The following is a 27,290-nucleotide window of genomic DNA, read 5'->3' on the forward strand; positions in this document are numbered from 1 at the left end:
ATGCCTGAAACTTTTCTCTTTATAAAAATCACCCTAATATGATGTAATGATAAAATGCATTGAATTAAAAACACCATATCACATTATAGTTGAAATGTTTAGCAGCTTTTAAATTAAATTAAATAATGAGTATGGAAATTCAGGTTATTTATTACATTATCAATGTAACATAGATCCACCTTTGTCTAAATACTGTTTTATAAAACACAATTAATATGGGACATACTATTTGAGTCATGAAAGCATATTATGAACTAGAATGCTGTCCTTTACAAGCTATCTATCTACTATTGCACACAATGTAAAATTGTTCTTCAGTATTTAGTAATACAGTGGATTATTATAGAAGTGTTTTAAATTTAATGTCAAATATCGTTTTACATAACATATTTCTTAATTAATCTGAAGAGAAAAACCAGACAGTCAGTTCAGGACCATGGAGAGCGAAACAGCTGCAGTCAGTGGTCAGTCGCATAGACCCCATTATATGAGCTAGTGAGTTAAGAAAAACAGTAACTTCAAAGAAATAATGAATACATAAGTTATTGACATATTTTATCTTCATATTACACTCAAACAAACCCTTAATATAATTAACACTAATGTTCCATAAATTTGAACGTTATTGGAAAAGTTTATTCATTTCTGCTTCTCAATTGACAAAGTAAAACGCATTTAAAAGGTGATCTAGAACCAGCTTAAAGGACATTATCAAAAAGCACCAAGTCTCTGCAACATTCTGCAGACACTCATTGTGTAAAAGCTGAAAACCGGTTATTTTGTTGATGTTATTTTTTATAAGAAAGAGATGCTGCAATTTCTTGAATATATTGGTGTGACGTCGGTGTGTATACTTTCAAAAAAAATGTTACAAATGTTTACAACAAAACGACAAATATATGAATGAAAAAAGGGAACTTAGCTAACCTCTACTGGAGAGTGAGTTTCATCCAGGATGCTCTTCTCACTCTGTATCCGCTGTATCGTCCCAAAAGAACTGGGGTCCATTAGCAAAACGTTTTGACTGTTTGCTTGTCCGAACTTAATGTCACTCTTTCTGGAGTCAGTTGTCCTGCAGACTTCGTAATTGTAATTGTGTGGCAGAGTTCCTGTTCCCATAGTGTCTGAGTAACGAGGTGGATAATATGGAATCACAGGGAGGCTGGAGTGATACAGGATGCGAGACTGTCTCCATCTGTAGATCTTCACTGATATAATAACCACTAAACATGTGATGAAGAGGAAGGAAACAACAGCCAGAGCCAACACTAAGTAAAAAGTCAGGTTGTCATTGTATTCCTTATCGTGTGGAAAGTCACTGAACTCCGACAACACTTCAGGGAAGCTGTCCGCCACCGCCACGTTAACAATGACTGTAGCTGAACGAGAGGGCTGCCCGTTGTCCTCCACTATGACAGTCAGTCTTTGTTTCACAGCATCTTTATCAGTCACCTGACGGATAGTTCTTATTTCTCCATTCTGTAAGCCCACTTCAAACAGCGCTCTGTCTGTGCCTTTCTGTAGTTTATAGGAGAGCCAGGCATTCTGTCCAGAGTCCACATCCACAGCCACCACTTTAGTCACCAGGTAGCCCACATCTGCTGAACGAGGCACCATTTCAGCCACCATGGAGCCACCAGTCTGGACTGGATACAGAACCTGAGGGGGATTATCATTCTGATCCTGGACGCGTATTATAACTGTTGTGTTACTGCGGAGTGAAGGAGAACCTCCATCCTGTGCTTGTACACGTATTTTATATTCTTTGAGCTGTTCATAATCAAATGAACGCAACGACTGGATGTCTCCACTTTCTGTATTAACTGAGAAATATGCAGACGCTGGATTTCCATTAATTTCGCTGTCGATAAGATAATACGAAATACGTGCGTTCTGACCAACATCTGGGTCCCCTGCGTGGACCTGCAGCAAGGAAACACCAGGAGGGTTATTTTCCATAACCTGAGTGATATAATTATCCTTGATAAATGCTGGAGCATTGTCATTAACATCAGTGACTTCTAGACTTAAAACCTTCGTGCTTGATAAGGCAGGAACGCCTTCATCAGTGGCAGTGAGAGTAATGTTGTATTTCGAGTGTCTCTCCCGGTCGAGGATTTTTTCCGTCGCCAGCGTATAATAGTTTCTTAGAGACGATTTAATTTTAAATGGTAAATTTTCTTCTATAGTTAAGTGCACCTGACCGTTTCTCCCCGAATCCTTATCTTGGACACTAATCAAAGCCACCACCGTACCATAGGGAGAATCTTCAGAAATCTTCCCTGAATATGAGGTCATTGTGATGACGGGGCTGTTGTCGTTTACATCTGCTACCTCAATCATTAACTTACTGGCACCTGCTAACCCCCACGGATCTTTAGCTTGGATATTTATTTCATAACTTGGATACATTTCGAAATCTAGCTCACCAGTTAGTTTAACCTCTCCACTGACTGGATTGATCTCAAAAGGACAAGAGGAATCATCTTTTTGGTGGGTGAAAGAATATGCGATGTTGCCATTGTAACCTTGATCCGCATCTTCCGCACTGACTTTCGCTATAACCGCACCTGGTGAAACATTTTCCAAAACAGTTGCCTTATATGACGACTGCGTGAAAATTGGCGCGTTGTCGTTTGCATCTAAAACAGACACATTAATCTTTACGGTTCCTGATTTTTGCGGCTCTCCGCCGTCAACCGCTGTTAAAATCAGCGCATGCTCGCTTTGTTTTTCACGGTCCAGATTACTTTGAAGCATCATTTCAGGATATTTACTACCGTCCGCTCTAGTATGTTGCTTAAGAACAAAATGTTCGTTTCCTTTTAACGAATATGTCTGCAGTGAGTTTATTCCCACGTCGGGATCAACTGCGCTATCAAGCAGAAAAACCGTGCCTGCGGACGTCGACTCACTAATTTCTAAATTAATTTCATTTTTCGGGAAAACGGGAGCGTGATCGTTCACGTCTTGTATCTCAATTGTAATAGCAAACAACTCGAGTGGATCTTCCAGGACAATTTCTAGAGTAAAGCTGCAGGGCGACTTTTTTGCGCAAAGGATTTCTCTGTCAATCCTCTCATTGACCACGATGTGTCCTTTGTTCTGGTTTAGCGTGACATATTGATGCTCATCATCTATTACAAGTCGAGCCCGACCGGACACCAACCTTCTAATGTCCAATCCTAGGTCCTTTGCAACGTCTCCAACAAACAGTCCTTTCCTCATTTCCTCTGGTATAGAATAGCGAATTTGCCCGCTGACCGCAGCATGGAGGCAGAAAAGCAAAATGGAGATTTTCCAAACGAGCGCAGGGCCTCTGTGCTTCAGATCACCCATTTCGTCTCAAGGAATATTAGCAATTCAGTTATCCATACAGTGATGAAAAAAATATGCCTTCGTTTTTTTATTTTTTATATAAAGTCTTCAGAATCAAGCAAAGCCACAACTCAATCCAAATGGAGTGAGTAGAAATCCAATCCTTGTCTTGTTTTCTGTCTGAGACGGGTGGAGACAGATTCATTAAACACACCAGCAGTGTGCTTAGGCAACAGCACCATCTAAAGTCATAGAACAGAACGACGTAATCTCTGTGTGTGCAAAACTATTCCACTGTTTCTGATGTTCAGTTCATCCAGACATCATACATCCCTCTTTTCTAACCCTCTGTGTTACAGGACATCAATAAAACTGTTTAAAATGAAGGAAAATGTGGAAAATGGATGATATAAAATATCTGAAAAATTATTCCTGGACTATTTTTTAATTATCTGTGTTTGTAAGACTCTTTAACAAACTTGTCACAACATAAATTACACCAATTTTAAATACACATAAAAAATGCCAGGCTGAGTAGAAGAATAAAAGACAGCAACCACTAAACCTTCCCTTTAAATTGTAATAACAAATCACACAAGAAAGGAGAGTAACTGAAACAACCATTTAATGAGGAAAAAAAAATAAAAGATTGAAAAGACTGAACGTACTAAGACAATTGGCTGGGAAGAGTAACATATAAAGAAAAGTAGGAACATATATAAATAAGTAGATTTAAACTCTCCCCCCACCCACATGTACTCTCCTTGATGAGTGCAGTGACCTACATTTGAACAGCAGAATCAACATCTACACTGCACAACACTCTTTCACATGCATAAATCATTGTGCAATAATTTAAACAGCACAATTCTTCCCAGTCTCTGGAGGCGTATTTTTAGTTAAGTTTTTAAAGGTCACACATTTGCCTTGAACCTTTTAATAGTTTTCTTGAAAATATGTTAAAAACAGAATCATATACTGTATGTCTTATTATGGTGCATAACTCAGATATAGACTAGCTAATGGAAACTTGGATAATAAATATTCAAGTGGTGGCGCAAAGTCTGGGAAAAAAAATATCCAACACTGCACACGGAAAACATAGTAATGCATCAGCCTGTGTTACAAAACTAAACTACCATTTCAGGAGTTTTTTGGTATACCTTTTAATTTTGCCCATTTTGCTTGTGGAAAGTACAATGACATTGTAAGAGTGCTGGTATTGGTGTTATGTGATAAAAGTTAATGCAAATAAAAAGGACACCAAGAAAGGAAGACATGCTTAATTTGTCTCTGATTTGTGAGCATTGTTCATGGTGATGTTGAGAATGCAATATAGAGGTGCTTGTCCATGTCTGTAGGCCAGTCTCTGTTTGTGTGTGTGTGTGTGTGTGGGTGTGTGTGTGTGTGTGTGTGTGTGTGTGTGTGTGTGTGTGTGTGTGTGTGTGTGTGTGTGTGTGTGGGTGGGCATGTGCGTGGGTTTGTGTGAGTGAGTGAGAGAGAGATATATTTAAGAAAAAGGAAAATGTTCTTACCTACAGCGAATGGAACAGATATTTCATCCATGATGATCACCGAGAAAGGGAAAGAGAAAACACAATGATTAGTTGCTATAAATCCTGTAGAAAATTTTAAACATGATTCCTGAAAAAAAAATTGTATTAAAAAAAATGAGTTAAAAGACATTTTCTTCTTTCTTTTCAAAGGTAAAGTCCAAGACAAGTAAACAGTGAAATGACATTAGTTCTGGACAGAGATGATAGTGGAAAAGATCTCAGAGTCAGACATTTTACTAAATTGTCATTTAAAAATACTAAATGAGTCAACCTTTCATTGAACTAAATAGTTTCATCTAAGAAGTGCAGATATTTTTATGATTTTTATAATTCATTGAACTGGACAAGGATTTTAAAATTATTATCTATAAAGACTATCCTGGCTAAACCTGGCAGGAAAATAGAACAAAACAAAACATTGCACCTATATTTATGATTTGTATAGATCTTCTGAGCTCTTCAAAGTTTGGGCCAGTACAGTCTTTATCGTGTTGCATCATTGCAAGTATCATCATAATAACCACTGGCAGCCATGATTAGCAAGGACCTTTTAAGGCCTCATCTTCTCATAAGCATTTAAAAATTGTTAAAGTTTTTTTCTGTTACACCACGCCTTAAGATTTATGTCATGGAAGAAGACAATATTTATATATTTTTTTCCTTCCCATCTCAGTACAGACTATCAGTACAGTTCAAAGAAACAGAATTTGCAAGTAGAGAAAATATTCTGTTCTCCTTTGGAAAAGTTAGGCCAGTAGGTATTTTCTTTTTCATAAATGAAAACCTGCTTGCTCAGATGTAGAACGAAGTGCAGTCTGACTTTACTAAATAGCAGATAAAAGTTGTATGTGTACTGAGCCCTCACGTTCCCTCATACTGCCTAAGTAACATGACCACACAAACGTGTTTGCATTTATGAATATAGGATTAACATATTAACAAGGATCGATCTGGTGTCAATAAAGAGCTAATTTACATGCTCATTTGAGAGCAAGCTCAAATTTGCTAAAACACTTAGGAAAACGAACAAAAAGAGGAAGCGATTACAAAAGGAACAATAAAGCTACCAAACATGCAACATTATTAGTGAGATAGATTTCTGATAAACAAAAGCATTTTCAAAAATCTTTGTGGGTCTAAGGATTGCTATTTGTTAATAATAATAATAATAATAATATGTTGTGAGTTGTGCTGTAATACTCTATTCATCACCTTTTAGAGCAGCACTCCTGCGACCTAGATAGGAGTAAGTAAAATTGAAGCACAGCTTTTCCTCCTCCTACCGTGGCTAAATATAGAAACATGGATACGCCTGCAGCAATAACAAATTCAGAAATTCATATAAATTTAAAATGAGAGTCTTTTCATGACAAATATGACCTACTTCACCACAGCGAACCAGTCAGCAAAATGCCCCAATAGGCAAACAATTCCTCTTTATATGAGAGAGAAATAAAACAACACAGATTTGTTGTTTTATAAAACGGTTAGCACAAGATTGAGTGAAGCTCACACAAATTTAAACTGCTGTTCGTTGTTGATATGAGCTGAAGGCTGATTAATGTTTCATATTTCATTAATTAAAATTACCTTCCAATTTAGATATGAATACAGATCGGAATCTGAAGATGTTACTAGTTTGTACTTTATGTTAATGAAATAAAAATAATGTAGGGAAGAATGAAATAAATATTATGAATAATTATATGCCAAGTAAAAATATGTTTATTTTATTGGAATTGATTTAGAAATATTTTTTGTATACATTTTTGAGTGTAATTAATTGTCAGCCAATATTACATATAACCTGATGTAAGGGGAAAACAATGTATTTATGTTTGTTAATCTCTATTACATCGATTAAAAACATGACAAGTGAAAGTTTGACAATGTTTTGTAAGAAGCACACGGGGAAAAATGGAAAAAAAGAAGTACAATACTCTAGATAAGTTTATTTTTCTTTGCGTGTGTACAGACTTTATATATCTTGTTCCATTCATGAAACTAATTTATGAAATTATGCAAAGTCTTTTGTGTCACACAAGAAGTCACATTATACTCTTTCAACCAAAATATCACTCGACATTATTTGACCTATAGTGTCTACCAAGTCACAAATGTAATACGTGGAATAGCTCCTACACAGTGAACATTTTAAAAACAAACCAGAATAGTTACTATTCACTGGACATTAAGTCAACTACATCATACTTAAACATAAATCATGCCCTTTGTATAAAGCAAAAATAAAACAAACAAAAAAGAAAAGGTTGCAAAATTAAGCAACATTACCCCTGAGTATAATTGACATTTATAGAAGTTGATGCTCTGAGGAGGACTTATATAAATAATCTCATTTTTTTTTTTTTATACTTTGACAAAGAAAACTTGATGTAACATCTAACTGCCTGCTTAAAGCGGTTACACAGGAAGCAAATAAAAATATATATTTTTATAATATATTAAAGGAAAGGTCTACCAAGCTTGAAATTACTTTCAGTGTTTAAACCCGGGTTGTTCTAAAATTGTGTACAAAATTAGTGAACATGTTCATGCAAATTTATCAAAGAAAAATACAAAACAAACAAAAACATTTTACACATATGTAAAGTAATCACAATTGAAGTCCAAAGCACAATATATTCAAACGAAATCTGGGATCCAGTATCAGTATCACAGTGTTCATTCACTTATTTATTTGTTTCCCTGTTTATTTATTTAAATAAATGTGAATGGCATGCTCCAAAATTGCCTGAAGAATACTATACAGGTAAACTGATTCACACCACAACCCGTAAAAACATTGCATAACATTGTTATATAATCTTGGATGGAAATGCATAAACGATAAAAAAGCCTTTTTTTTTCCATTACAGTGACGGACAACTTTACCACTAACATAAGCTATGAGGCGTCTGTTACCATTACTAAAAGTGGTTATGAGCTACTTGTTGCTGGTGGCAACACATGTTGTGCAGAACAAAATACTGACTGCCAACCATATTGAAATTAAAATATATATCCAAAAAAAGCAGCCCTATATTAATATGCACTAATCTGATAACCAATCAGTAACAGTAACATAGCTTTTTTACATTATTGGCAAGCTCTTGGTTTTATCGGCTTTAATTCTATTTTACTTTTTTTTTTGCAAGTTATGACATTGACAGATGTTATTATATCATTGGTTGCTCATATGCACCTTCAACAAAAATCAATAAGAACGTAAATTACTCGTATCATTGAGTGGCAGCACTTCCCAGAAACACCTGCACCTTTTAAATAGATGAACTGTCTTTGAACCAAACAAGCATAAAGAATTCTCAGAATGAAAATTACATAATGTATTATCTACAGTAATTTTGGACAATGAGCAAACAAGTAAAGCTTATTCGTAAGTGTTAAAAAATAAAATAAAAGCAAAGTGGGGAGCCACGTGGTTGTAATTTGAATTGGGCCCCATAAAGACTAAATCCGCCCCTGGTAAAATGAATACATTTGTCAGAAGATGCGACTACATTTACCCCACTGATCTACTGTTTGATTCTCATTTTATAACGTAACAAGGATGCGTTGGCCCTGCTCTGACCTTCAGACTGGGCCTCTCTGCGCTCAGGCGCCTCAGTGTGTTCTTTTGATATGCTGCGCTTCTTTTCTTAAGCGTATCAGTATCTGTATTTGATCCGAAACGAAAATCACCTCTCCACGAGCCCGTGGTCATAAAAGGGTCGTATCTGTCATCTCTCAGCAAGGTTCCACATCGGCTAAAATCATTAAGTGTAGAGGTGCAGTATGTGGTGGGGAAAACGGGGAGACTGCTTGTATTTGAACGATACACATAGCTGCGCCGACAGAGATTAAAGTAAAATACACCACTGATCAGCAAGATGAAAAGAAATGAAACGGTCGATAAAGCGATTATTAAATAGAGTGTTAAGTTGTCGTTAGCATTGTCCTTTGTCTCTTCAACAAACTCATAAAGTTCGCTCAAGACAGGAAGCCCGTCACTGAGCCTTATGCTGACTGTCGCAGTGGCGGAAAGTGATTCGCGCCCGTTATCAGTTACCAAAACCACAATGGTGTGTTTGATTTCGTCTTCGTCCGTAAAGGTCCGAAGAGTTCTGATTTCACCCGTGTGCAGGTCTGCCATAAACAGATTGGACCGCGTTGCTTTGATTATTCTGTAAGAGAGCCATGCGTTATGGCCGCTATCCGGGTCAACAGCCACCACCTTAGTAATCAGGTAGCCTTTAGGCGCTTCAATTGGAACCACGTCTTCAGCAATGAACCCTGAGGTTTGGACGGGGTACAGGATAACAGGTGCGTTGTCATTTTGGTCTTGAATAAATACATTTAAGGTGCATGTGGTGGAAAACGCAGGGTCACCTCCATCTCGAGCTGCCACCTTCATTTGGAAGTGGGCGGACTGTTCATAATCAAATAAACGTGATGTGAAGAGCTCCCCTGTGTCTGGGTTAATGGTGAGAAAAGACGACACTTCCGAATTTGCGTCTCTTGATATGTGGTAAAGTATTTTAGCATTTGTTCCGTCATCGCTGTCCTGCGCTTCAAGTTTCATCACAAGTGTGCCCATTGGCTGGTTTTCTAAAATGTTGACATTGTATTGGGAGTGCGTAAATGTCGGGGGATTATCATTGACATCATTTACCAATATAGTTATAACTTTTACGCTGGAGAGAGAGGGAGAACCAGAATCGGTGGCGGTGACTGTGATGTTGTACTCTGACTGGAGTTCTCTGTCTAGCACTTCGTCAGTCACTAGCATATAATAGTTTTTGACCTCAGAAAATATTTTAAATGGAACATTGTCTGGAATTGAACAAGTGACGCGCCCACTGCTGCCAGTGTCCATGTCATAAATATTAATCAGGGCAACCATAGTTCCTACTTTTGCGTCCTCGGCTATGTTAGCAGACACTGACTTTATTTCTATCACTGGTTCATTATCATTCAAATCAATTACATCAATTACAAGTTTACAGTGCGAGGCCTGACCGCCGCCATCTTTGGCTTGGACTCCCAGCTCATGCGAGCTCGCTTCCTCATAGTCAATAACACCTGCCACCCGAACTTCTCCAGTCAAAGGGCTGACTTCAATAAGCCCTCCCATCTTGTCGGACAGGTGACTCAGGGAGTAAGTTATTTCTCCATAGACGCCCTCATCTAAGTCCGTGGCATTCAAAGTTGTTATCAGAGTCCCTATGGCGGAGTTCTCTGGCACAGATACTTTGTAAACTGTTTGGCTAAACACTGGGACATTATCATTGGCGTCCAAAACATGAATATGGATGAAGGCAGTTCCTGATCTGACTGGTTTCCCCCCGTCAATTCCATTGATCTCCAGTAGATGTTCGGCTTCAGCTTCCCGATCCAACTGCCTTTTAAGGACTAATTCCGGATAGGTGTTACCATTTATCTGGGTGCTCATTTCTAGAGCAAAGTGATCGTTGTGGCTCAGTTTATATTCACGGATCGAGTTCGTGCCTAAATCGGGGTCATGCGCGCTCTCCAGAGGAAAGCGCCTCCCCAGAACAGTAGATTCGACTAACTCTAGTTTTACGCTCCCTGTGGCAAACACTGGACTGTTGTCATTTATGTCTGCGATGTCCAAGACTAAGCTGAATGCTTGAAGGGGATCTTCCAGTAAAAGCTGAAACTGTAGAATGCAGATGCTGGCTTGTGCACACAACTCCTCTCGATCTATTCGTTGGCTGATCAAAAGATTGCCGGAGGCTGTGTCCAGTTCACAGAGCTGGCTGGTTCCTTCAGCAACAACGCGAGCTCGACGCGCTTGAAGCTCCGACGCCTGCAGCCCAAGATCCAACGCAACGTTTCCGATTACCGACCCCCTCTTCATCTCCTCTGGAAGGACATAGCGGATTTCTCCATATGAAACACCGAAAATGAGAGCGCAGACGAAAAAATAAATCCGCCATTTAAAGCTGATGTTAAGATCCATCATACACCATGCCTTAGCAAAAGGATGCGAAGTCGACATTTGATTAAAATCCTCTAAATGTCATAAAGCTGCAAACGCTGCTGTAATCCAGCAGCTCTGGATTTCTCTTGCCGACTTAATCATGCTCTATTAGGGATGCTGTCGGCTTGTGTTCCGCCCTCTCTGTTCCCATTCCACTACTTCTTTCTCTCCATCTCTCTCTCTCTCTCTGACTCATTCAGTCCCACTGGCACACAGCCGCGCTCTCCTCTTCTCCATCATGCACACAGGCACAAATGCGCATCCATGCACAACACCCCTCAACCCATTGCTCTAGTTCCACTGACACAGATTGGAAGAGACACAAACAGCCATGGCTCAGGCATTATAGAAGAGCGCCATCAAGAGAGGGAAACGATTGTTGCATGTGTTTCTTTTTTTTTCTTCTATTCTTTCAAAATCACAGGGTTCCAGGTTTTCCAAATAATATTAAATAAGCAGTTGATGATGAAATAAATGAAACCAGCATGTACTCAGAATGGACAAAAAAGACCTTAGAGCCCTGGAAGGATAATGTAGTATGTGACCCTATCACACCTTGATATAACATATTTCAAACCGCAAGACTTATGTTTGTAACATCTCTAGTGTTTGGGTCAAAGAGAACTTCATATTATTACAATTTCACTGAAATTCAAACATCCCTCTACTCCAAAGTGCTAAAATCCTCGATTTTATTTCTGCATGTTAAGCATGATACAAACCTATCCTTAAAATCTATAAATGAACTCAAAAACCTTCTTCCAGAAAATCAGTTATTTTCCAGGAACCATGTAAGAATTTCTTTCAAATCTGCATCACCTTTCAATTGTATAAGCAAATTACTTAACAGATATTAAGTGATTCCCCACAGAGTGAAACACACAATAAAACTGTGAAACAATAAAGTGAAACTGCTGGTGCTGTTCACCAACTCCTGTACGTATTGTAAAATAAAAGATGATTCAAATGAAAAGCTTAATTTTCCAAAACGTTGACGAGACAAGCATTGCATTTTGAAAATTGTGTAAGTTTAGAAAATGCAATTTAAGTTATCAACTTTTTCAACTTATATTTGGGAAGAAATTATTTTTAAAAAACAGTGAAGAAAATTTAGTTTCTTGAATTAAAAGTGTCACCAGGCACAAAACAAAACACAATTTATTTGCCATGCTTTCTCTATGGAAAAAGGGTATGTGCTGAAATGCAAACATAAAAACCACGGTGAAAATGTCATTTTCTTCAACATTTCTTGCATTTTGTAAGTTGGTAACCAAATTGACATAGAAAAAGACATTTTCTCAAGAATTAATAGTCTGGTTGTCTTATTTTATTAAAAAGCTAAATGGACCTTGGTACTAATTCTTTTATCAAAAGGATGAGGGCAACTAAATATTTCTTAAATCAAAATGATAAATTCACAAACACCTAAAGCATTTTAGATAAACTACAACAGTTCAGTATTTACTAGTCATATAAACTAAGGTAACAATTCTGTCATTCTTTTAAATGAACAGAACTTCAGAAGGAGAATATCACAATTGACAGTAGCAATGTCCATTTCATCATTAATGATGTAGAAAAGAGAGAACTGATAAAATAACATAAAAAAAGAATAAATAAATTTTGGAGGTTGCTTAGGGCCCATGCTGAACTGGGGATGTTAAGAGAACTTGGATTTGCATTGGAACAGCTGACAAATGCTCTAACGGCAAATACTCCTCTTCTGTTGACACACAGAAGAAGATCTTGCAAATTATGTTAACAAAAATTATGCTCAAGCGAATTAACAATTAGTGCTGCAAGTCTCTGAAAAAGGAAAAAAAAGCACACTATCTGTATCAGAGTGATAATTTAATTATGTTTGCTTAGAAAGATGATCCCTCTTTCTCAACTCAGTTTATACTTCATTGGTGATGAAAAAATGCAGTATAACAAACATGAAAAGCAAAGCACAAACAACAACAACACAGAAAAATAAATAAAACAAGAAAATAAATGAGGGGGTGGGCTTAACAGTAAATGGCATTGCACATTGAATTCTATTGAAGGCATAAATATTGTGAAGTGAATATAGACATTATTTAAAATAGGAAAATGCAACAACACATGTAAAACATACTGTGCAGAGCCAGGTTTTACAATATATTTAAGAGAAATGGTCATACCTCAGGGGAATCATTGATGTCACCAAATGCATCAACAAAATCACTCAAACTTTTCTTCAGAGTCTGGTCAGCAGGCAGTGTGTTGTCATTGTAAGATGATACAAACTTAAAGTCACTGGTTCTAGATCCTGTTGTCAGGTAGGCATCATAATTATAGGTGCTGCGTAAAGTTCCTGTTCCGTCAACATCTGAGTAATCTGGAGGAAAATAAGCTCCTGGGATGGCTACTGCTCCATCAAACAACAGTCTGGGCTTTCTTCTACGACAAAACCTCACACCCAGGATGATGATGATGAAGGTGAGAAAGAAGGTGGACACAGAAACTAGTGCGATGATTAGGTAAGAAGTCAACTTGGAGTTCTTCTCATCATAAGAAATGTCTTTCAGTTCAGGAATTTCCGCCAAGTTATCAGAAATAAGTAAAAACATTGAACAGGTGGCAGACAGAGAGGGCTGTCCATTATCTTTCACTGCAACAATCAGGTTCTGTTTCATGCTGTCAGATTCTGAAATGTCCCGCTGTGTCCTGATTTCTCCACTGTGCAAATCAATAATGAAAAGTTCAGGATCTGTGGCTTTGACTATATGATAGGACAGCCAGGCGTTCTGTCCAGAGTCTGCGTCCACTGCTATCACTTTGGACACCAGAGACCCTCCATGTGCAGCTTTGGGGACCAACTCAGTCATGAAGGAGCTGCCCTCTGGTGCTGGATACAATATCTGAGGAGAGTTGTCATTCACATCAGATATGAACACACTGACAGTCACGTTGCTGCTGAGAGGAGGAGAACCATTGTCTCTGGCCATCACTTGGACTTTAAAACTCCTGAACTGTTCATAATCAAATGACCTCACAGCGTGGATCACTCCTGTGTCTCCATTAACAGATAGATAGGAGGACACCGAGGCACCGTTCACCTCACCAGGTAACAGAGAATAAATCACTGTACCGTTTTGTCTCCAGTCAGGATCTCGAGCAGAAACAGTACATAAAGAGGAGCCAGGTTTGTTATTTTCACTCACATATGTGCTGTAGGACTGTTCCTCAAACACAGGTGGGTTGTCATTGATGTCAGCTACAGATAAATGAATAGTTTTAGAGGAGGACAGAGGAGGAGAGCCTTCATCAGTGGCAGTGATTGTAATGTTGTAATCAGATACTAGTTCACGGTCCAGTTGTCCTGTGGTCACCAGAGAATAATAGTTTTTAATAGAAGGAACCAACTTAAAAGGGACATTTTCCTGGATGGAGCAGCGAACCTGTCGGTTATTCTCAGAGTCTCTGTCCTGTACATTAATGATGCCCACCTCTGTACCAGCTGGAGTGTCTTCTGGTATGGGATTGGTCAGTGATTTCAGACTAACTACAGGGGCGTTATCATTCACATCAGTAATAGAAATGATAACCTTAGCATAAGATGACAAGCCCAGACCATCTTTTGCTTTAATACGTATTTCATATGATGCAGTAACTTCATAGTCCACAGCATCAATTAAACTTATTTCCCCTACTTTGCGGTCAATCATGAATTTCTTTCTCACATCTTCATTAACATTCCCAAAATCATACACTCTAAAAAGAAAATAGTTGATCCAACTTAATTGAATTGCTTCAATTGGTAACAAGTAATTCAATTAATTTTATCCAACCTAATTTATTAAGTTTGGTTAACTTGACAAATTTAAGTCAGTCTTAATCAATTCATTTACTTTATTCCAAATAAAAAATTTAAATCCATCTTACTTAATTTTATAGAAAGTCAACTCAAAATTTTAAGTTGTTCCAACTTAAAAAACTAAACTACCCCAAATTAAATTATCACTCACATTTTACTTAAAATATAGCTTGCATTTAAATCATTTTAAAAGTTTTTTTTAGCATGTTATTTTAGTTTTTAAAATAGGAGTAAAATACCTTCATGCTACTCAGAAATTCCACTCAGTTAAAATAATAAATCTACACAAATGGAACATTTTAAATTTTATTGTGAAAACATCACAAACTTACAGGTTTTTCACAAAATATTATGCATTAAACATGCTACACAAATCTTTTGAAACTTCATAAGGGATATTACATTTCAGCGACCTGCTAGATCAGAGGTGCCCAAGTCCAGTTCTGGAGAGCCATCATCTTGCAACTTTCAGATGCATCCCATCTCCAATACATCTGAATCAAATGAACTGCTCATTACAACGCCTCTGCTGAGCTGAATGTCTGCTGGTGTGTAAATTCAGAAATTAGCTTCAGGTGGTATTGAAATAGGGTCCATCTGAAAGTTGCACAATGGTAGCTCTCCTGGACAAGACTTGGACACCCCTGTGTGAGGTTGTAGAATACACAAGTATTCCTCAGGAAAAAATTTTTGCTTTTTTAGATTTAACACAAGTCCTCCTAAAAAAGAAAATCCACACTCTTAAACCGTAACATTTGCTGAGAACATGTTTTTGACATAAAATATGATGACACTAGTGACTATTTTTACACTGAAAACAAGAGCAATACCCAAAAAATATTTAGGCAAGTTTTCAAACAAAGATGTGGTGTAATAGCTGCCTAGTTTAAACCAAGTCCGTTAATTTAACTGACACCAGAAAAGAACAGAATAGTAAACATTATGATCTAGATCCATTCAACCTCCTTCAAAAAACACTGAACAAATCTGTTGATTCAAATTTTAAAAAAAAATGCAAAAAGAAAATTCTGTGAAAATGTCCACAAACTGCAGCAGCCTACTACTTTCCTACTTTAATTTTTCCCCCTTAACTTGTATTTTTTCCCCACACAAAACCAAAGAGATGAACCATGTAACTTTATGAAATGTCAAAAACAAAAAAGACCTACTCCCAAAATGATAATGTTCATCACAACCTCATCAGTAAACATCCTCCAGAAATACCGGTCAATTGTTATCCAGTAAACTCTGTATTACTTGTGGCTTTAATATGAACAATGTCCCAAAAGAAGTTCACAAAGTGCAGTTCCTTGAGGTGTTAAGCTTCCAAAACATGGCGTTCTTCTGTCCAAACAAAGAAGACTGAAGATCTTCTGTCCTGTTGCACAACATGCCAGTGTCTTTACTGTGAGGTCTGAAGTCTTCCAAACAAATTTTGAACTTTGGGAGACATCTTGTGCTGCTCAAGCTGCATGAAGATTTTTTGGAACACTTCAAATGTGAAGCGCAGAGCCTTTGGATAAGCCAAGTTAAGGGAATATATCAAACCCAGAAGCAGGGCACATGCTGAGGCAACTGAAGTCAGGTCCTGCAACACCTCCACTCCCTCAATGACGATGCCAATGTCTTCTGGGGGTTCTTTCAATCCCTCTCCCTCCTTCCGAATCACAAACACTGCCATGGTGAGTTGTTTGAGTTCCATCTGGGCATCATCTCCGCTGCTGCCCTGTAGTGAGTTAAAATTTGAACACTGTAATTAATCTCTCACTACAGAATTTGGAAAATAAAAGCCTTGTAAATGTAAGCACCAAGTATAAGATGTACAGCTTGTGAATTGAAGAGTGGTTTACGGCATTTGAAATATCCTTGATAAATTTTCCAAGTTCAAAGTTGCTTTACAAATTGAATAACTCAAAGGGTGATTTTTAATGTTTTTGAAAAGATAATACATGTATATAGCTTTATATATGTTCCATCATATTACAGGCTTTAGCTTAAAAACCAATTTCTTAGATTTTATATCAAAGCAGAATACTGATCCAGCCAATGGTCATCTTAGGGTGGAACTCAATACAAAATGCATATTTGTGTTGCTTGTCAGATATTTTGGAGCTGGTATCAAAATACCATGACTCTAAAACATATTCTTATTAACTTGTTTGGCATATTGGTAAACAAGAAATGAAGTTGATGTGCTCTGCTGAACAGCAAATTCACCATTTCTGGATTTAAGCAGGATACAGCCATGTTAAATTTACATTTCTGACACCAAATCTGCCCCATTTTTTCAAACAGATGTTCACATTTAGAAAAGCCAGTCCATAAATCATTTAAGAAGGTAAAAACAACTGACATTGAATTTGTCCATTTGCTTGAATGGGATGAGATGCAACTTTAAACCTTTAAAAACTTACACAGTATTCCTTAATAAGGTCTTTTGCATCCTCTCCAAGAAAGGTGACGAGCCCTTTCAGAACACATTCCCTTCGAATCCCAATGTCTTCAACCTGGAGAAAAGTTATCGTTATCAATATTTCATATCTGAAGAGATTCATGACATAACTAATATATTTGGGCTGTTCACAATAGCAAAGACCTATCAGATGCCATAATGTACAGCCCACAAGTCCACTGTGTTTTAATGCTGCACTTCAAAATTATTCATAGTCCACCTCTGCCACATTTTATCCTTCACATCTCAATTTGTGAAACTAGACTGTATTGTTAAGGTTAAGGCTTTTTCTTAGCACAATCTACCAGAGCTAGTGAATATCATTTCCCATTAAAGAGATCTCTTACAGCATAGAATTGATACAAGTTTAACATTTAAAAATGTTAAAATTTAAAAGCAATAGATGCTCAAAAATTTGGCTAAATTGCACCGGTTTCTGGCAAGTTGGATAGAAAGGTGTATTTTATTGAATTCATGAATAAACCAGAATACAAACTTACTATAACAACTAAATGCAGCAGAAATACATGACAGGCAAACTTGCTTTTCTTCAAATGATATCAACTTTGCACAGAAAGTGTATCAAGTATTATAATTAAAACAAAGTCTGAAAGTAACTAATCACTTTTAGTTCTTTGTTTTAAATGGAAAAAGGTAAATGGCCATAGCTTATTTCACTGTGTCCATATTGATGATATGCATACCTCATCATAAGTTCTCATGATGCCAGCCATTTTTGCACGTGTTGCTCCTCCTTTGGCCTGGATGACTTTAATCAGCTGACTTGAGTGCCTGTCCAACTGGGCCAAGAACGTCTGCTCAAGGGGAAGAGCCATGAGCCTCTGGAACTCCGCATTAATCTGTGAAACAAAAAAAAAATTACTATGTTAAACAAAATTACTTAAAGTAAATACTCAATCATTCCCAAAGTCTAAGTTCAAAAACCTTGACATTTAATTTCAATCTGCATTACTACCTCTTTCTGTTGGAACAGAGCAGGCCATCTGTCCTTGAAATCCTCTATACCAGGTTCTTCATTCACCACCTCCTGACGCCTGTAGGCAAAGGTACGAGCCATTTTCTCCGCAATGACCCTGTCATTGTTCCTCCTTTTGAGTGCTGCCAAGAGTTCAATTCTCTCTTTTTCCATGCTTTCTTGTGTTTCTCCCAATGGAAAGGATGGATAAAAGTTGGCTTCAGCTCGTCTTGGCTTCTTTATTTTTGCAGCAGGAGAAACAGAAATACTAGCTTTGGATTTAAGAGAGTTTACAGACAACTCTGGACATCCTTGTGATTTGAGTAGAGTCCTGTAGTTTCCCATTTTGTACTTCAGCCTTTGCTTCCAACCGTAGCAACCATTGAATGAACCGGGCTCTTTTAAACACGGATGTTTTTTAACCAAGGCCTCTGCAACTACACAGAACTGTGCATCCTCTGGGTAGGCTCTGTATCTGTAGATCTCTTCTACTAATCTATTTAGGATGTCAGTCTTCATTCGGGAGGTGACTGTCAACATTTTGTTGTTTGCTTGATACTCAGAATTCCCCTTCTCTAGCTGACGTTCAGTGTCATATGAAAATATGGGAATGGGAAAGTTGGCTGGCCATTGTTGTGTTCGCGATGACAAGGGTTCAGGGGAGGAGAGGATTATAGTGTCATTTGAGGCTAAAGAACTGCTGTCGTCAGAGTGAACTGTAGAACAAGATGGAGCTGTTTCAATGACATCAACAAAAGTTTGAATGGCTTTTTCTTGAATCACCTTGACTGTTCCCAAGTCCTCCAGGTCAGAAGTTGAGCTGAGGTTGAAGAAGTCATTACCAAAGTCTTTGTCCATATATTGCAATCTGACATTGGTCTTTAAACCAAAGGTATCCTTCACCTTGCTGAGAAGCTCATCCAGAGAGTCTGGTATGCCATCTGGAAGAGTCAGTTTTTCAGTGTTGCTCTCTCCTAGAATCACCTTCAGTCTTGCAGGTTTTGAACTTGCCATGACAATCTGAGAAAAGGGTACATACAGAGTTAAGCAATGCTGGTCGCTATTTAAAGTCATTACAAAATATTTTATATACATTATTAGTCAAATGTTTGGACATTTGCTTGTAGAGGGCCAAAAAAATATTAAGGTAGTTATTAAAATATTACTGTATTTTAAGTTCAGCCATACAAACACAAAAGTCTTTTGTACCACGCATTTAATTTTTTGTACAATCTTGTATTACCTCACCCTTAAACGTGAATATATCTTTTCACAGTAACAAGACGTATTCCTCTAATTCTGTAGTCTTCCAGCGGGTATACATCTGTTAGGTCTTGTAGCTCAACCAGTTTCAGTTCTTTGTCTGATGTTTTCAGCTCATAAGATCTGTAATGCTCAACATACCACCCCTCAAGTTTTCTGACCAGAAAGAATAACTGGTTTGCCAGGATCACCATTTGGATTATTTCAATGAACTCTGGTAATCCTCCTAATGAGCCATGGATCAAGATCATCCCGCATCTGTACTTCAGTCCATTAAATGTTGCACTTTTAGTCATGCACACTGTGGCCAGATTTGAAAACTTCTGTTTTAGAGCATTTACTATTCCCTTGTCGAGAACATCAGTTGTTACTGTGGAAACATTTGTAACTTCCAAAAGAGGTTTAGGAAAACCAGATAAATGCAAATGATGTGCCATCTGATACTGGTGTCTCTCTGCAAGGGAACAGAGGACATTTTTAAAGCACTTGATATTTCGTGCAACTCTTTTAAAAAAGCTATGCTTAGCTTCAAAGCGCATGGACCATAAGGCTACTAAAGGACCAAATTGGCGAATCAAGTGCGGGTAATGTTCCAAGAAATGGTGTTTTGGTTTAAGGTCACAATTAGGAAAAACCTCCTGGAATTGTGTTCTGTGCTCTGAGATCTTAAAGTCAAGGTAAGCAATAGAGTCCTCTGTGTGAATAGGACAGACCACAAGATCAACAATGTCCCTTAAGTCTGTTAAGATCTGCCAAGCTGGCTCTTCATGTTGCACTCTGTGTCCAATCAACAAAGGTAAAAATCTGATCAAACTCCAATTCTCATGTGCATTACCCCCAACACTTTTTTTGGCTTCAAAATTGAGAGCAATTGGATGAGGTCGATTAGTTTTATCAGTCCCCTTAAAATTGAAAGATGCTATTGCGTCATTCAGTGATACCAATGTGAAATATTTTTTCTTAATCAAAACACCCAGACACAAAGCTAATTCAAAAGGAACAACTCCTTCAAAAAGGTCATGCACAATGTCTGGAGGAAGACCTGTGGTAATGTCAAAATACAATAAATGTGATAAAATGGAAGTTGATTTGACACCCTGATAACTTGGAAATTCACGTTCCTGAAGAATTTTTAAGTGATCTGCATGAATGCTTTTCGTTCTCAGGGTAAATGCACCACTTCTAACCTCTGTAGTTTGAATGTCTGTTTTAACTGCCAAACAAAACCTACATATGTATGACCCTGTGAAGTTCTCTACAAAGCCACCAAGACTGTGGGCAGCAAGATTATCTGCAACCACGCACTGAACTGTGCCTTTTACAGCTCTACCCAACTTTGACACAAAGACCCCTTCTTGTTCCAAAATCACAAGCTCATTAAGTAAAGGTTCTAAAACCTTCTCGTAACCATAGCACTTCAAATCATTAGTTTTGATTAAAGCAGCCAGGTAAATGGAAGACAAGTTAGAATTACACCCCTGTGGCAAATTACCAAGAATCCAGTATAAGCCACAAATTTTATGCTTCCGTTTAGATGTACCGAGAGGGTTGCATATTTCAAAATCATCAATATACAATATTAATGAAATGCTCTCCTCCTTACACAAAAGCTCATTTTCACTAAAAAATGACCCGTCATAGAAAGACCTATATGTATGAACACTACTTCTTTGTAGTAGTTTATTCACACAATTTAAATTATCAGTCTGATCCAAGATAACCTCACAGTCAAGAACTTGCTGCAAAGACTTTAGGATTGATACATACTGGAATGACTTATTATTTTTTTTATCAAGAATATATTCTTCAGGTTCTACCACTTTAAAATGTCTTTTATAGAATTGTTTTCGTCTCCAAGCACTAGAAAGGGAGCCTTTATCTCCTATTGCTTTGTTTACAGGGTTTGTTTCACAGAGGGCCCTGGCAAGTTTTTCAATAACTGACTGGTCAAACTGGCAAAGGTGATCATGTAGTATTTGGGTTACAGTTCTGCATGTAACTGGCAGGGACAAAGAACCAATTAAATAGTTTAACTCCTGCAATAGTTCATCAATAGCTGCATTTGACACAAGAAAACTGCTTTCTAACTTTAGAAGAACTGATGCAAGTTTAAGTTCAATATCTCTCTGTAAGTTTTCAGAATCAGTCTCATTAAATGTGTGATCTTGATTAGCTTGTGCAGTACTGTCTTGATCAAAAATATCAGTACCAGAACTAACACACAATTCTTCACCACAGTCTAATTGTTTTTTTTCAGTAATCCCAGTCTTAAATGTATTGCTAATGTCAGAATGTTTTCTGTATTTATGACTTTTGTAGTTCTCGTAAATATTTGTTTGATAAACACAGTCCTGAAACACACACGTGACAGTTTCCTTGTTCTTGAGATGTTGAAATATATGTTGAAAAAAATCTCTCTCAGTGGAAAGTTGATTAAAATCACAAATGGGGCATTTGAATCTGGTTAAGTCTTTGGTAACTGTTTGTTTGACTGGATGATTTCTTGATAAATGGCTCAGTAAAGCATTCCAGGTCTTGAATCTACATGCACAACTTAAATATGAGCATGGATACGAATAACCCCGTCCATAATGCCTGTGGTCTAGTTTGTAGTGCTTGAGCAATTCAGATCTTCTGGAAAACACCCTCTTGCAGTCTTTGCATCTCCACATTAAGTGCAACACTAGAAGGACAAGAGAGGAACTTTGTTACCTATATGTTGCCAAATCTGAAGGCAAGGAAGATGAAACAAATATGGAGGCAAGAGTCAATTTTGAATACTGTGACAACCCTAGCCCCATGCAATACTTTAGATGATTGTTTTACTGCTTGGTAAAATATAGATTCAGAATGGATTTGTTACCATAACTATTTCACTGTTTTTAATACCATACTGAAAACACTCTATATTAATCAATGTCATATTGTTAGTATTGCAAGGAATTTTTTTAATGCACAAATACACATTTCTTAAATTGCCCTTCTCAGTTGCATATTCCTTAGGATGGGAGTAAGCTTTTTTTAATGACTCCACAGTATTTTTAGGTTGTAATTTTAAATTTTTTGTGTGCATATATATCCACAAATATATATGCATGTCTGTTTGTGTGAATAAATTGCCTGTCACTTTCTGCTGTTGCACTGGAAATTTCCCACTGAAGGACAATAAATGTCATTTCTATTCTTATTTTATATCTGTCCACTATTTAGTGTTAAAAATTACAGTAACTTTAGATATTGGTGGGAAAAAATGCTTATTTGACTATAATCAGTTCTCCACTGCAAGGGCAGCTTCCCTCTCCCCAGCCACCTCCCCACTTGTGTGAATCCTGAAGACTTTGCATTTTAGAGCACACATATTTCATATTATCAAAATAGCATATTCATTTTGCATTTAACTTTTTTTTCTAAAATTAGAAGCTTGATGATATTACATGAATCCTTTATGAAGAAAATATGGCTCACCTTATGTGGTTTGATGATTCTTGGTTCTAGGCCTGGAAAGAGAAGTGGGTAAAAGAAGTTAATACAACAGGGTTCTAGCCAGAAATGCTAATGCCTGAAATTTTCATTTGATCTTAATTTTTCTTCTTTCTTTTCCTCGCGTTCATGCCGGTTGTCATTTCGATTTCTGTAGCCGGTGAAATCAAGGGCGCGGACGACCATAGGGAGATCAAACATGCACATTGTGAACTGTCCGTGCGCTGTGGTAGATTGCAAATTGCAGAGAAATAATACAGGGCAAGAAGCGATCTAGCCGGGGCGGAGTCTGTGGGGCAGGCTACTAAATGCAGAGCTCCGAAAGTGAAGCTGTGAAATCCTCAGCCCAGCCCGAGGGCGTCTCAGCCCGGCCCAGTGCCTGGGGATCAACGGCTAGCTAGAACACTGCGCAATGTTCCTACAGACACAATTTGCTTTTTTAAGAGAAATGACACCTGATGGATTCTTAGCGCTGTCAGGATATTATGCGTTTTATATTATGTCGCCAGTAAGCAGCATGAGAAAACTGGAAAAAATGGCTTCACCGGCTGCAGCTAACAGTGATTAGCACAGTGGAGTTGCATCACATTAAATTAGTTTTGCACAGAACACCCCCACCTCTGTAATTTCAAGTTAGGTTTTTTAGCGTAAAAGTACACATACAAAATAAACATTCAGTCTGACTCAGAGTAGTTATGTTAAAACATGTTGAGATTTGAACCGCCGAACAGCGCGGCTAATTACAATTAGCAAATGTGTTAAGAGCAAATAACTGATGACACTTCGACGTTAAACACAGTTCAATGTTTCAAATTTAAGTTAGAAAAAGTTTTAAATATTTTTACACCGTTTATTTAATGTTTGGTTATGGTGGGGCAGCATACTTACTATTTTATCTGAATCTCGTCGACAGTCAATGCTCAGAAGAAATGGCGGTCGGTACCAGAGATGCAGGATTTGCCCCGGGCGGAGCTTACGTAATGACGTCAGACGTAAAGCTGCATTAAACTTAATTGTTTCACTTCGACTCAAATTAAAAAGTTCGTTTGAGATAAAATGCGTGATTGTTAAGTTAATTGAACTCATGAAAGCAAGTTGTCATAACTAAAGTAAAAGAATTAAGTCAGGTTAATGTAAATAAGTCCATAACATGAACTACAGCCCAAATACACTTTTTAGAGTGTAGGTCACGTCTCCATTCATTCCCTCATCTGCATCAGTTGCGCTCACTGTTAACACTACAGTACCAATAGGAGAGTTTTCAGGCAGACTGGCTTTATAAACGGCCTGGCTAAACACTGGGGCGTTATCATTAGCATCCAGTACAGTTACATGTATGACCACTGTACCTGATCTCTGAGGAGATCCGCCATCTAAAGCTGTAAGGAGTAAATTAATTTCCTTTTGTTTTTCTCGATCAAGCTCCTTATCTAAAACAAGCTCCACTGTGTTTCCATTAGCAGCCAGAATGAAATGTTCGTTCTTTTCAAGGCTATACTGCTGAACTGAATTTTGTCCTACATCCGCATCGCTCGCCTCCTCTATCACAAAGCGAGCTCCTCTGTCTGCCGATTCTTGAATTTCTTGACTGATCAGTTTTTCGTTGAACTGCGGAGAGTTATCATTAACATCTTGAACATTCAGACTGATCCGATGCAGCTCTAGAGGATTCTCCAAAACGAGCTCTTGTTTTAAGATGCACGAAGCCTTTTCGCCACAAAGCTCCTCTCGGTCAATCCTCTCCGCCACAATCAGCTCGCCGCTCTTCAGGTTTATGTCACAGTAACGTTTATCACTTTCCTCGGTGTCAATGCGGGCTCTTCTGGTGGACAGCGCTCCTGTCTGCAACCCGAGATCCTTGGCGATATTTCCAATAACTGATCCTCGTTTCATCTCCTCCGGGAAAGAATAGCTCATGTCTCCATGCGCCACGTTGATCCACAAAATGAATAAAAAATATCCCCACGACAGAGCAATGGCGAACACAGAATTCATCATTAATGATTAATTTCAGTAAGTATGAAAAAAGCAGTGGACGACAAAATAAACAGCTTAATCCTAAAACACCAACAACGACACAAATCTGTGATTTTCCTCATCGACTAGACCAGAGGAGTATGACGAAGACGCGCAAAACGAGTGAGGACTGAAATATCCTTATCTTGTTTTATAGCGCCACCGTGGGTTCAAGTTTAAGAAAAAATCTTCCAAAACCTCAAACATGCTCAGTGTGTTCAAGAATATACAAAATATAAAGTCAATTTTTAACAATAATGAACGATCTATGGCTTAAAATAATCTCATAACATTCTACTTTTGATTCATCCAACTCTATTCCAATGTACACTTGACTTTTTTATGCATCCACAAAGTCCTTCTTTCTCAACGGTGAATATCTTCATCATTTTCAATGTTTATTTATTTATTTTTGTCAGATGTTTCATGTTCGACTTCCATAGCTGCAAAAATAGTTATTTCTAATGTTTGTCCATTCATTAGATTTGATTTACTTCCAAAGAACATTAAACTTACAATTTAAGTCTTAACCGCTTGTTTTTCAAAGACATGTTGATTTTTCTGTTCACCTACATATACATCATACATCTACCCCAAGCTGAAAGAAATGCAGCAGGCAAAGAAAACAGGTGGTTTATATTCCTGAAACATTTCAACTGTTATTGCAACCATGCAATATTTTCCTTGCTGGTCTTAATTACAACTGAGATAATTGTGTAGGATTTAATTGCAGTCATGCATTAAGCTCCAAAGTCAACAAAATATTTTAAAATAAATATCCAGACAAAAAGCAGGGACATATATATTCAACATAAAGCGTGTTTATTTCTACCACAAAAAGTAAGTTGAAGACTTGAATATGCACTAAATTTCCGAACTACTGAAACACCTCAAAATTCAACTCAAAAACTTTTAACAAAACTGTTTATAATGTAGTTTTGTTCCTATAAAAATCATAATTTGTACACAATATCCTACATGAAGTACATTAAATGGATTTGATGCATTCCAAATATAAACTGATTTCTTATTAAAATGATTTTTATCAATAAAAATGCAAAATAAATAAACCCTGGTGACACAGTTAACAGTAAACTATTGGAACAAAATAAATTAAGATATGAATATTAAGTTAGCACAAAACCTTGATGAATCATATCAGAACATGTTCTTTGCTGAGAGAATCCAAGATTTGACAATAAAACCACAGAAAAAAGTCAAGAAAGGAGGGAAAACCACTACAGCTTACAAAACAAAAAATCCAGCAATGTCTTTTTGAAAACGCTTGCATTCTTCAACATCACAAAGTGTAATAAACAAGGAGCCTGAAACGTTCAACTCATTCCCTTCGAGAAACATATATTTCTACTCTACACCATAAAACCAAGTGAATATTTCAAGAGAATAATAATTAATGATGTGACGTTCACAGAAAACCCGATTCTTCTGAACGACTCGTTGCCATAACACTGGAGTGTCTGTTAATGAGAGCCATCCTTTGTTTTTCGCAATTCCGCTTTCTTACAATGCTCTGCACACACTGCAGTAGCTATAATTTTTCTGTTTAATTTAAAATTATGCTTATTTAATTGCCAAACAAATCAAATGCAACAAAAGATGAGCACACAGGGTGCATTCTAAATGCTCACTGTTTTCATCACATGTCCTGGTTGTGACGATGCTGCAGGCTTCATGCAGTGGAAAAGAGGATGAAGGAGATCAGAGTGTTCTCACAAACCTATGTCTCTTCTGGCTTGTTGCTCCTTGGTTAATGTTCAGTGTTGAGTGTTGTTTACCATTAATGCATTGCCTTAACTGTTAAATTTAATGGTACAGAAGAAGATTTTTGTTTCTGTCAAAGCAACTCAAGTCAACATTGTTTCTCTGTAACATTTTTTTTGGTATTTTGTTCCAATATTATAAATGCCACTAAGGTGTTATTAATGCACAAAACAATTGTGCCACAGAATGTTATGGGTATTTGAAATTTTGTATTTTATGAAAATATACACAGATTTTTATTCTTTTATTTTGGAAGAAGACAATGTATTTTTTACTCAAAAACAGATGACTCAACTTTTAGGTGAACTTCATCATCAAAAACCTAATATAAAATTACATTAGGCATAAAATGGATTGTTTTTTTTTTATGTATCATTTTGGCGGCTCTTTTGAATAAATCTTAAGTGAACAGATCTTGACGAATTGGTTCCTTTAAAAGGGTCATAAGTTCCATCATTAATAACAATAATTCTGTAATTTAGTTTAAAAAGTCAACATGTAAATACTAACCAAAAGCTCTGCATTCTTACATCATTACCAGTAATGTGATTGACACTTTATTCTCTTTATAAACAGGTGTAGTATACCCCAGCATGCCGTGTGAA

The 27,290-nt window shown here is 37.2% G+C and overlaps 2 protein-coding genes across 17 annotated transcripts in view; both read right to left on the bottom strand.

Moving 5' to 3' along the window:
• Positions 1–27,290, bottom strand: part of LOC102232233 (protocadherin gamma-C5-like) — a 255,082-nt gene that overhangs the window by 163,736 nt on the left and 64,056 nt on the right. Inside the window, exon 1 of one of the 16 annotated variants that reach the window (XM_023328437.1) lies at positions 1,660–3,478. The exons of 14 other annotated variants lie outside the window; for them this stretch is intronic. In XM_023328437.1, the coding sequence (XP_023184205.1) occupies positions 1,660–3,339 (1,680 nt within the window). In that variant the 5' untranslated portion in view covers positions 3,340–3,478. Of the gene's footprint in view, positions 1–927; positions 3,479–27,290 lie in introns of those variants that run through there. One more of the 16 variants, XM_023328436.1, reaches the window with a different exon arrangement.
• On the bottom strand, positions 6,807–11,096 carry LOC102225846 (protocadherin gamma-A6-like). Its single transcript, XM_014475201.2, has one exon. It carries the CDS (start codon positions 10,891–10,893, stop codon positions 8,422–8,424), a length of 2,472 nt encoding a protein of 823 aa, XP_014330687.1. The 5' UTR covers positions 10,894–11,096; the 3' UTR covers positions 6,807–8,421.

This window comes from Xiphophorus maculatus, chromosome 23 (genome assembly GCF_002775205.1).
Source record: "Xiphophorus maculatus strain JP 163 A chromosome 23, X_maculatus-5.0-male, whole genome shotgun sequence".
Taxonomy (NCBI): domain Eukaryota; kingdom Metazoa; phylum Chordata; class Actinopteri; order Cyprinodontiformes; family Poeciliidae; genus Xiphophorus; species Xiphophorus maculatus.